Below are 11924 nucleotides of genomic sequence, written 5' to 3' on the forward strand. Positions count from 1 at the left end.
GGAAAATGGAGAAAAGGGAGGGGGAAAAGGTTTTGGGTCATCTATTCTGGAGGACGTCAGCTAAATCAGGGCATGACGACTGTATGGTTAACCTACTTCAGTTTTTCTCCTTGTTTTGTGATTTTCTGAACCAGCGTGTTTCTCTTTCTGTGGGATTCTGGGCTTTCTCTGTGTTGTAAATGAGATTGGAAAATAGAAATATGGGTTACTACTCAAATTAAACAAGGCTTTATTGACTGCGAAAAAACAGGAACACTGACACTTCAGACTACATCAGAAACATTTCCATAATTAGGGAGAACATTCAAATGCTTTAACCACATTATTTTTTTTAAAAGGTAGACCACTGTGTAAGAAAAAAATATATATTTTTTTTTAAAAATAAACTGCTAATTTTGATTTTGGATACCAAAAGCACTGTGTTCTCACTATATTTTGTCACCTCTTCTTCTATCAATCATTTGGGAACTGAAGAGTCAAGTGCTTTAATTTTTTTTAATAGGATTTCACTTTTTCAGTAATCTAGGGCCTGCTGTGTCATATTTTATAATGTCTCACTGAAATGCACAAGGCCTTTCTGACAAAAATATTTAATTTCTTAATGCCATCATATGTTGCTCTAAAATTTGTGTATATCTTTTCGCATTGGTTATATCTTGATTATGTCCTATGTCTGCAAGTTACTCATTGCAAATTACTCGTGCTGGATTTTGAACAATGCATGCTGATGACAAGCTGATAACAAGAGTGCCCCACTCTGCTTTAACCCAAACAATGAGAACTGTTTACACCTGTTTCAGCTGCTCATTAATGTAATGTTAAACAAATGAAATCCTATATCAAAAAAAGCCGGCAGTCAAATGGCAGCAATTTATTGCATTTATACGCATTATGCATTAAAATGTCGAAGAAAGGGTCTTTAAGAGATTTTAAAGGTGGCATTGTGCCAGACAGGCTGCTCTTAGTATTTCAGAAACTGATGATCTATCTGGATTTTGGTCCAAAAAGAGAAAATATTTAGTGAGCAACAGTTGCTTGGGTGAAAATGCCTTGTTGGGTGCTGGCTTAGCTCTCTGGCTGTGCAGGTGCCCATATGCCATATGGCTGTAATGCAACCTGTGGCCCTTTGCTGTGTCTCCCCCTGTTTTCTGTCTATTCTCCATTGATAATCTACCCAAAAAAAAGGCAAAATGCCAAAATATAAATATTTAAAAATGAAAATGTCTTGTTGATGTTAGAGGAGAATAGCCAGAGCACTTTGAGTTGATATAAAGGCAACATTAATTCGAATAACCACTTGCTTTACCCCAAGGTATGTATAGGGGCATGTGTTAATGTACATTGGCAGAAAATCACTTTAGGTGTAAATTCCTATATTTTATGGAAAATAAATGCGTGAATAGAATATAGTGTGGAGCTACTACTATTAGTTATGTTATGCACCGACTTTCCTTATTAGAATATCCAAACGTGTACTTTGAATGTTCTTAGTTCTTGATTTTAGAATGGTTCATCAATTACTATCTATTATCTCTTAACTCACTTTACACAAAAGGGACGAATAAGTAAATCCAAGTCTTCTCATACATTTCTCAAAATAATTAAAGGAACGCTTTTAAACAGAGTATAGCATCAAGTTAATTTAATTTCTGGGATATTGATCTCAGTTAAGCAGCAGAGAGGGTTTATTAATGATATTAACAACAGGTGCCAATGAGACAACCCCACCAGAAAAACAGGAATGGTTTTATAGGTGGAGGCTACTGACATTTTTCCCTTCTCATTTTTGCTGTGTCTCCCAGCACACCCTCAAGAGCATGGAGTACTCCAGGAGACAGGCAGATACTGGAGGAGAGCTGAACAGAGCTGTAGAAGAGCCTTAAACCATTAGCAGGACAAGTATTTGCTCCTTTGTGGAAGGAGGAACAGGATGAGCTCAGAGCCCTACAAAATGACCTCCAGCAGGTCACAGGTGTGAAGATTTCTGACCAAACAATTAGAAGTAGAATTCATGAGGCTTGGGGGTCACACATTCCTCTAGAGGGCCTTGTGCTCACTGCCCAGCACCGAGGAGCTGGATTAGCTTTTGCCATATACCAGAAGTGGCATCTCCACCACTGGCACCCTGTGCTTTTCACACATGTGAGAAGCTTCACACTGAGCACATGTGACAGACATGATCGGCTCTGAAGAAGTGTCATGCTGCTCCTAACATTGTTCAGCACGACTGGTTTGGTGGTGGTCTGGGGAGGCATATCTATGGAGGGACGCACACACATCTGCAGGCTTGGCAACGGCACCCTGACTGGCATTGGGTATTGAGATGAAATTCTTGGACCCATTGTTAAACCCTGTGCTGGTGCAGTGGGTATCGGGTTCCTCCTGTTCCTCAGTTGGGTCCTCCCCTCATGTGATGAGAATATGCAAACGGTTCCTGGAGGATGCAGAAATTAATACTATTGATTGGCCCCTGAGCTTGGCTTACCTAAATCTAGCAAACACCTCTGGGATATTCAACACTACTTAACACTGCCAGTGTGTACCTCAGGACACCATCCGTCATGTCATTAGGAGCATGCCCCAACATTGTCAGGTTTGAAGTAACAGTAAGTGGGGACCATACAACCTACTGAATATCATTTTGTGTTCCTACAATGAAATTTTGGCAAAATGGGCTCGTTTCTTCACCTTGATTTTCAGGTGATCTTTGAATTACGCCCTTTGTAGGTTGATCATTTTAATTTCCATCAAACAATGCGGCTTCCTTTCATTCCATAACAAGTTATCCTGTCCATGTCACTGTAGATATCCAGCATGATTTTTTCCCTATTGAGATCTGATGTGTTTTCAAAGTGTCCCTTTAATTTTTTGAGCAGCGTAGTTGTACCAGCACGAGGCACCAACACTAAGCGTACACACTGTGCTTTTCTTACCTGTAAAATTACAATTGAAATAGAGTTCCTGTTTGTTGTGTTAGAGATGAAAACAAAAATGCAGGTTTTCACTGTAGCTGAGACATTAGCTGAATCATTTTGTTGCTTTTCAAGCCTCTCAGTTAGTTTTAGCTCCTGTAGGTCAAGGCAATTTTATCAAGAAGCTTACGTCATCAGAATAAAAAATGACTCATAGCAGAATTGAGGTAAGTCAGAGGTATTATTGATGCATTTTTCCCTAGAGTGGAAAAGAACACTAGCAATGCCACCGTTAATTAAAAATCAAGAGAGTGATGGTTGTATAAAAATACAACATAGATGTTTTTACACTGAAGCACAGAGGGAGCATATCGCAAAGAAGATGGTGTGGAGCAGGGAAATTATTTTACTGCTATTGTTAAATAATCATCATTATTACCATTGCATTAATAATATAATCTGCAGTATGATCATTGCTTTAACAATGTAACAGATAGCTTTAAGAAGGCTTTAAGGTTTTATGCATACAGGTATTAAATTAACTTTGTATTCCAGGTGCAGTTATAACTATTTTATACATATTGCATATCTGTGCTTATTTGAGTTGATGTTCAGGTTCTTTAAAGGTCTTAAGCTTCACTGACGTGACTGTTCAGGTGATACATGCTGAGGGAAAACTAGAACATAGAAGGAATTGCAATACATGCTTACAAAACACTTATATCAGGTCATTTTATATTAAGGTTTTAGTAGAGGTTCTTGGTTAAAACATTTATTTAGTAGAGGACATACACATAGTCTCAGTGAGCCTCTGGTCTGGTAAAAGGTCAGAAGTGCGAGAGGTGACATAGAGGCTGAGTGAGGTCAACACACACACATTAGTTAGATTTATTTATAGGAAAGAGTTTAGTCATGTCTGGCTGTAACTGCAAAATTGTCTCGGTAAAAGAGGAACCGTTCCTTGTTGTCTCGGCAAGAAAGAGGAACAAGACAAGAACTGAAAGGTAGACAGGAAGTGCCAGCCATGAAGATAGAAGACGATGTTCTTTTTAAACTGTGTTAAAAGTCGTTGTGGTTTTGATTTGACGTATGTGTATATATCCTGTCTGTGACGCATGAAGGGGCGTCAGTAAATCAAGCCCTGACGGTATAAAATCTGTGTATGCTTTGAGGAAGTCGAAGATCAATTGCTGTCTGCGTACAGAGTTGTCTTCCCACACGTGTGTGTTCATTAAAATCATTGTTTGACCAAGATCCTCTGGACCAATGGTGGTTTGTACTCTCCTTCCTCAATTTTGAACCTTAACAATGGTCAAACCTCTACATCATCACTAGATACATAATAATTTCCTTTTTGTTGTACATTTGCTGTATATTAGTTTTACATGTTTAATATGGAGTTCGTCTTTTTGTTACTCAGCCAACATTAGCGGATCTGTAAGATCCACTGCATTATTGGCTTATTAAATCAATAAAGTCATACTAATTTATTTACAAATACTTAACAGATGTTTGCTTTATCCCAGTTTGATGCATTATATATTCTATATATATGGTTAATATCAGGAATTCCCATCTGATAAAATGTAATTTAAAGTAAAACAATCATAACCATTACATGGTAAAAACAAACAGACAAACAAACAAAAAACGTTTATCTTGAATCAAGGTTTCTAAGTATTGATGCTTCTTTGAAATGAATTACAAAATTTACTGTACTCTTGAAAGTATAGACTGCATCAGCCCACTGAACAAATGCCTATTCAGCCTATAAAACACGGGGGGGGGGGGGGGGGGGGGGGGGGGGCAGTTTTGCTTTGTGTGTTGCATGTGTACTCCTTACACTTAATAGATGTACTGCATCGTCCTGGACAACTTGGGACATGCATTGCATCTGTTCTTTTTTGTTGCTACTGCATCTACGAACTGTGTTTAGATCAGGGGACATGCACAAGAGCAACCACCACTTGTGATGGCCCTCGCTGGAACACATTGGCTCATATGTTGGGCCAGACGATCATTCAGCTTCACCATCCTGCACATCCCTTAGTCTCCTCTTGCTGGTTGCTGATTGGCTTATTTTGAAGCTGACTGATGGTCAGCCTCAAACTTGTCTGCAAAGTCAACGTCAGACTGAGTTGTTGGTGTAGCTCACTTGGTTCACCAGGTGACCTACAGTGCTGTTAAAAAGTATTTCCCAAACAATATATAAGGTTAAAGAAGAGCCATGAATGTTAAACTGCAAGTTGAGATTAGTTTGGATAAAAGTTGAAAGGTGTGAATAAAAATTTATAAATTAGGGAAAATTGGGATAGGCTCCAGCACCCCCCCGACCCTGAAAAGGATAAGTGGAAGCGAATGGATGGATGGATGGTTGAGACTGGATGATTTATATCCTGGAACTAAAAGAGCCTTTCTAAGGACTTGGAAACAAGAACAGCTACAATAAATAATGAAACCAATACTTCATCAGATAGTCGTAAATATGAAACCATGTCCTAGTCACCCTTGCAGTGATGGTATTGTAAAATTGCTTTTGTGCTACTCTGACGCACAAGCTGCAAAAATCAACCTCAGAAAGTTAGACCAAAGGTCATGCTCACTCTGTGGATAATTGGCATGGCCTTTACAGAGAGCCAGAGGAGGGTGATGAGGGTGCAGTTAAATTTGAGTGAATCAGTTTGATAGCGTTGCTGGTATCCATCCAGCACTTGGCCCCTGACATCAGACAGCCCGCTGACTCTTGCGGCACCTGCTGAAAACAATTATCAACTCTGTCAACAAGGAACATCCAATCACTCCAGTATTTTCCACAGCAAACACTGTCCTAGTTCTTCTGAAGATAAATATTTTTTAATCTATTGACAAAAAAAATCTTGTTTACTGTGTGCATCACCATAGAAACACACGCCTTTTAAATTTCTGCTTCCGTCTTACCCTGAAAGTCACATCACACTTCCAAAGCAATATCAGGATCTCGAGAGGCTCTCAGTGTTTGATGCTTTTATCTGTGCTTTGAGAACGACATTTTATAAAGGAATGAGCTATACAGTGACCATGGGAAAGAATTGCGGATGACGCAGACACGGTTAACTGCTGGAGGATGATTGTGTGAACCTGAAAACTGATCTTACAGCTCGGCAGAGCATGTAGGTCAGCTGTGGTGCGATATAGAATAATGTATGACATCAAAAAAGGGAAAGAGGCCAGAGGCAGCACAATGACCTCCGGCTAAGCAACGAGAAACAGAAGTAAAGACACCGTTCAAACTCAAAGTGACAGGCTGTTGCAGAGCTGCACTGAAGCTTTGAAATGGACTTCGTCTTGCTCCACTAGACCAAGAGAAAGAGGACTTACTCAACAGATAACAAGGAAATGGTTTTACTGAACTCCCAGACAAAAATGAAGTGGGAAAATGTATTAAACAGGACACCATTTGATTTTAAAATGCAGATTTTATTTTCTGCAGGGTCATTTCTTACTTGCAAATAAACAAGTTAGAGATCAACCAGTGGCTTCTATTGATTTTTTTCCTCACCTAAATGCCAGCCAAATAACACACACCACCCTCATTACTCTTAAAAGCTTGAAGGGTATAAACTAAAGCAAGAACAATTAACCCATGAGCAAATGCCAACTATTGTGGATTAATAGTTCAAACATTTTAAAGCCAGCCTAAAAGTACTGATGCCTTCATAAATTGTCTGTGTAATAAATATCACTTGATTTTGAACCATTAAGACGACATTTACAGGAGTGAAACATTTTAAGGTTTCATTACAAACACCTAGAGAACTTAATGCAATCCCAAAAGAGCTGCCGGTCTACAAACTAGGAATTTGTCATTAACATAAGCTAGGGCATGAATGTAACAGCCCAGTATACACCACAATGATGACTAATGCTAAAGCCATTGTTAATTCTGAAACCAGAGATCATAGCTAAGCCTTTGCATCAAATTGCATTAAACTTAATCTGTGGAAGTGGCCACTTCCACAGATTTAGTGTAATGCATTGATGCAATTTCAACACTGAATTTTGAGAACCTTTAGGAGAGTTTGGTTTGATTTTAATAGCAATTTCTTTCTGTTCTGCATTTCTGTTCCCGCCTGTATGTGTATGATTGGCCAAAGCTGTCACATGTTTTTAAAAACGTGGCTGGTAGAAGTTACAGAAGCTCAAATATCTCCCTTCATGTAGGGAGACGCATCCATGTTATGAACTATTGAAGTCTTTATTGTGTAACACCATAAACCGCAAAGAACCGAGGTTGTACACTGGAGAAAATTAGTTGCAGCTCAACTTTGGACAGGTGGACAAATTTACTCTGTACATATAACTGCCATTCCCCTTTTGTGTAAACAAAAAGGCCAGGCTCTAACTGCAACAGCTTAACCTCCATTGTACAGATCTGACAGCAGACACTCATCTTTGTGTTCAAAGTCTCATCCGCCTCCAAAACGACATGCTGTGTGCATCAGTTCTTACTCATGTGCAGTGCTTCGTTCATATTTAATGAGCGCCAACATGTTCAGCAAATGTCAACTGATGTGTGCACCCGAAGCAAGCACAAAAGATAGATGCAGGAGAAGAACAGCTGTTTGAGTGTGTTCACAATGAGATGCAATTAATATGACTAAACAAATCTTGGTCCTTCAGCACCTGCCACTGATGGGCTGACCTTCAGCAGTTCACCTAAACACTCAAGCACTTAGAATTCAAGCACCACTTTGAGGAAACTCACAACTATTTTTATTGGGTCAAAAGCCATGTTACAAAATAAGTGTTTCAGCTGAGACCTGCCGTCTCCAGAATAAGACTCAAAAGCTTGACATCCTAATCAATGTGTCAAGTTACACTGCTTTGAAATTTAAGTATTTTAATGTATACAATCTACATTCAAAAGGAAAAAGACCCATTGTCTAAACAAGAAAAAACAACAACTTTGGTTTAACTTTGAAACAAAGTACTAACTTAACCAAAAAGCCTGGAAGCATCCTTGTTTAACCTTTTACTGGCGCAATCTCGTTCTTCTCCAGAGCCTGATGCTGTTTGATCCCAAACAGGTTACGCAGATTGACTTCTGGGTCAACATAGTGATGGATCTTGCGCTCATTGAAGAGGCCTGAGAGGTTCGTTTCCACCTTGGCACGTCTGGAGATTCGCATGCGCAGAGCAAATAGGTGACGCAGGTTTTCCTCCACGAGTGGCAGATTTTGTCCATTCAGGCGTTTCTGCCAGGTTTTCCTGGGTCGCTGCCGTTTCTGTTGAGTCAGAAAATTGAAATGAACTTGGTTTAACTCCACATATTAAACATGAATGAATTAGTGAACCCCCAGATTTAGACCTGAAGAATTTAAATTGTAACAGGTTTGCAGAGAAATATGTAGGTGCTTTAGTCTACTTCTACACCATTAGGTCTTACTTTCAGAGTGGTAGCATTTGGGTCATGGCGAAGTAGGTGTCTGGTCATACTCTCCTGCAGAATAAAAACAGTCACTACACAAGTTCCAAAAAAAATAAATTGCAAATCAAGTTTATTATTAAAGCTACTTTAAAACTGGATGTTATGTTTCACTGGCATCTCTTTTGATTTAAAGTAGGTACACATTTCCAGTTTCTTGCTAGAGACCTACCCGCATAGCAAACATGCGAGTACAGTCAGGGAAGGAACATCTGTATTTGAGCAGCTCAAGGTGCACCTTGCGAATATGGTGCTGCAGGTTAAAGGTTGTAGAAAAGTAAGCCTGGCAGTCATCTCTGGGACAGACCAGCACAGGCTTGTGGGAAGCATGCGTCCGCTTGTGCCTCCGCAAAGAATCCACTTTCTTAAACTCCTTCTTGCACACTTGGCATGTAAATGTGGCTGCAACACAAAAAAACAATTAACTGGGCCATCCTTTAACCAACAAAGCACTGAGCAGGGAAACAAAAACTATGTACTATGGTCAAATTCACCTGGGTGTTTAATCATGTGTTTCTGAAGTTTCCCCCAGGTATGTTCAAATACCTGGCAATTAGTATGAGGGCAGCGGTAACCTGCAGAGACCAGACAAATGAGATCATCCACCATCTCCCTTCTGGGCCATGTTTATTTTGTCTTCAATGCATGAAAAGGTTACACACAAAAGCATTCAACCCCATTTTAATGAAAAAACTGTACCGAGATTAAAGACGACAAGTCCCCACCAAGATTAAACCAACCTGCATGCTTCTTCTCGTGAGCTTTGCGGGCAATATGGGAGTCAAATGTGGCAGCGCATCCATCCTTCGAACATCTAAGTATCCCAGGAGTAAAGACAGAAGTAAAAATTAATCACAGACACCAACCCCACATAGGCATTGGCAGCTCATTCTGCAGGTATAAACGCTGATTAAAGCAGTAAAAGTATCATCTTTAATACAGAAACTCATTTGACAGCTTCAGCAATTTCTTTAAGTCACACAGTAGTGTCAGTATATGTTAAAGCAGAGCAAAATCTGAACTATTTTATATGAATCCAAGCTATTACATGGACTTACTTGAACTTGGCAACCATTTCATGTTCCTTCAGGTGCATCTTAAACAATCTGCGCTTTTTGAAGGTCAGAGAGCAGCTTGGGTGTTTGCACTACAGGACGGGAATGCACAAGTGATTAAAATGACAAGGCTTGAAAACCGGTTTCTCTCAAAAGTAAACGAAGCTGGTGCAAATTATGTAGTTTTGGTGCCATCTGGTGTATAAGTGTATATTCACACAAACCTTGAAGTACTTATTTTTGTCTCCATGGGCGAAGCGCACGTGTCTCTTCAATTTGCTTGCGTTAAAGAATGTCTTTGTACAGGTCACAAACTTGCATCTGCATGAATCAGAAACCAAAGTGAGACGACAGCTGAGAGAAGGAAAACCGTGTTTGAGTTACTTACTTGAATCGCTTCTCCCCGGTGTGCTCAAGCATGTGGCGCCGCAGGTGAGAGCTTCTGGAGAAGCGACGACCGCAGCCGGCAACTGCGCACTGGCACGGGCGCTGCACGCATTTGTCATAGTTGTAAAGTTACTGTTTCTTACTTTATTTTTCAGTTTAAAGGGTTTAGAAAGAAAGGCTTTGGCACTGCGTAATTGAATATTTTCCTTACCGCCCCGGTGTGCACAGTCTCATGCTCTTTGAGTTTCCACTGCCTGGTGAAAGTTGCGCCACACTCGCCATGAGAACAGCTGAACAACTCCAGCGGTTGACCGCCGACAGGTTTCCCAGCTCGCATGTCATTCATTTTTTTTCTGATATCTGAAAGTTACTCTAACTACAGAACGTTATGAAAACCGAGCGGCTGTTCCCTGCCAGTCTTATACTCTCTGGAAAGCTTTTAATTAGTTAACTGGCAGCGTCCTGACACCAGGCGATGAGTCACGCTTTACTATACTCTAAGAGAGAACCTGAAACCAATTAACTGCTAATTACCTCATTTTCCGCCACTTGGCCCAGCTGTAGTCACACAAACCTGGGCAAACCAGCACATCAATCAGCTCGTCACGTTGCTGTCCATGAGTGTTGCTATACTTTTTTTTTTCCTGAAGTGATACAATGACGGCTAAAGAAGACACATCAGAGATTAAAAACAGCAAACTGTGATGTTAAATTCTAATAAGGAGGCTATATTGTAAACATGCCTTCATGAAATTGGCTCATACTTAACAATAAGGACTCTTTCAACAACACCCCTTACTAACACTCCACGCTGAAGCTCTTCTTGATTACATAGGTAATCAGAGTTATACCTGTGGCAAGAGGTACCATGGGAAATATACACTCACTGCCCACTTTATTAAGCACATCTTGCTACCAGCAAGTTGGATCTTGTTTGTTTTTGTTTTTTGTTTGTTTTTTTTGCCTTTAGAGCATTCTTAATTCACCATGAGACAAATTCAACATGGTGCAGAAAAAAACTACCCAGAGATTTTGGTCCAAATTTATATGATAGCTTAACACAGTGGCTGGAAACTTGTCGGCTGCACACCCATGACACAGACCTCCAGTTCCACCACATCCCAAAGATTCTCTATTAGACTGAGATACAGTCACTGTGAAGGCCACTGGAGCACAGTGAACTCGTTGGTATGTTCAAGAAACCAGGTGAAGGTGATTTAAGCTTTGTGGCACGGCACATTATTCTGCTGGAATCAACTATCAGAAATGTACATGAGTAAAAAGATGGACATGCTCAGCAATAATATTCAGGTAGGCTGTGGCATTTAAATGATATTCAGTTAGTATTAAAGAGCCAAGAAAATATCCCCCACGTCATTACACCACTAGCCTGAGGAAAGAACAGAGAATGAACAGAGGATTTTGAGTTGTTTACACATTTTGAATTTTAACAGTTGGATATTTAAGTTACTGTTGCCTTCATATCAGCTTGACACAGTCTGACCATTGTCTTCTGACATCTGGCATCAATGAGGCATTTTCACACAAAGAACTGCTTCTCATTGGATATTTTCTTTTTTTTTTTTTCCATTCTTTATAAACCCAGAAATGCCTGTGTGGGCAAATCTCAGCAGATCAGAAGTTTGCACCGGCCCATGTAGCACCAACAATCATGCCAAGTTGCCAAAATGCATTGAGTTGCTGCCATATGGTTGGATAATTTGCATTAATAAGTAGATGTGTGCTTAAAAAGTGGCCAGTGAGTGTATTTCTACTACGCTTCAGTACACCTGAAATGGGAGTAGCTTTCCCATTTCTTCTTATTCCAGCTGAATGGACTCAGTTACAGAGAATTCAGCAATTAAAGCTCTGACTGTGATACAGCACAGTCCACACCAGAGGGTAGTGTGTCTCTATCACAGTTGGCTCTGCCATTCAGATTCATGCACAAACTGTAAAAGTATTTGGGTATTCCCATTTATTTACTTGTGTATGTCCTGCATTCTGAAACAAATGCCTTCTGTTTCTCAACACGTCCGTTGGATTTTTAATGAGAATCATTGTAGAAGCTGGTTGAGACTTTTCCCCTGTTTTAGCAGAAGGTGT

General features: G+C 40.0%; 1 protein-coding gene across 1 annotated transcript; it reads right to left on the bottom strand.

Moving 5' to 3' along the window:
* Positions 1 to 7765: 7765 nt before the first annotated feature.
* Positions 7766 to 10164, bottom strand: 42sp43 (P43 5S RNA-binding protein; the record flags this gene model as incomplete). Its single annotated transcript, XM_080906080.1, has 9 exons — positions 7766 to 8176; positions 8338 to 8391; positions 8549 to 8778; positions 8871 to 8951; positions 9117 to 9190; positions 9435 to 9523; positions 9656 to 9752; positions 9820 to 9920; positions 10030 to 10164. The coding sequence occupies 9 exons, from the start codon at positions 10162 to 10164 to the stop codon at positions 7916 to 7918; spliced, it is 1122 nt and encodes a 373-aa protein (XP_080762206.1). The 3' UTR covers positions 7766 to 7915.
* Between the last annotated feature and the right edge of the window lie 1760 nt (positions 10165 to 11924).

Source organism: Rhamphochromis sp. 'chilingali' (genome assembly GCF_963969265.1).
Source record: "Rhamphochromis sp. 'chilingali' genome assembly, chromosome: 15".
Lineage (NCBI taxonomy): Eukaryota > Metazoa > Chordata > Actinopteri > Cichliformes > Cichlidae > Rhamphochromis > Rhamphochromis sp. 'chilingali'.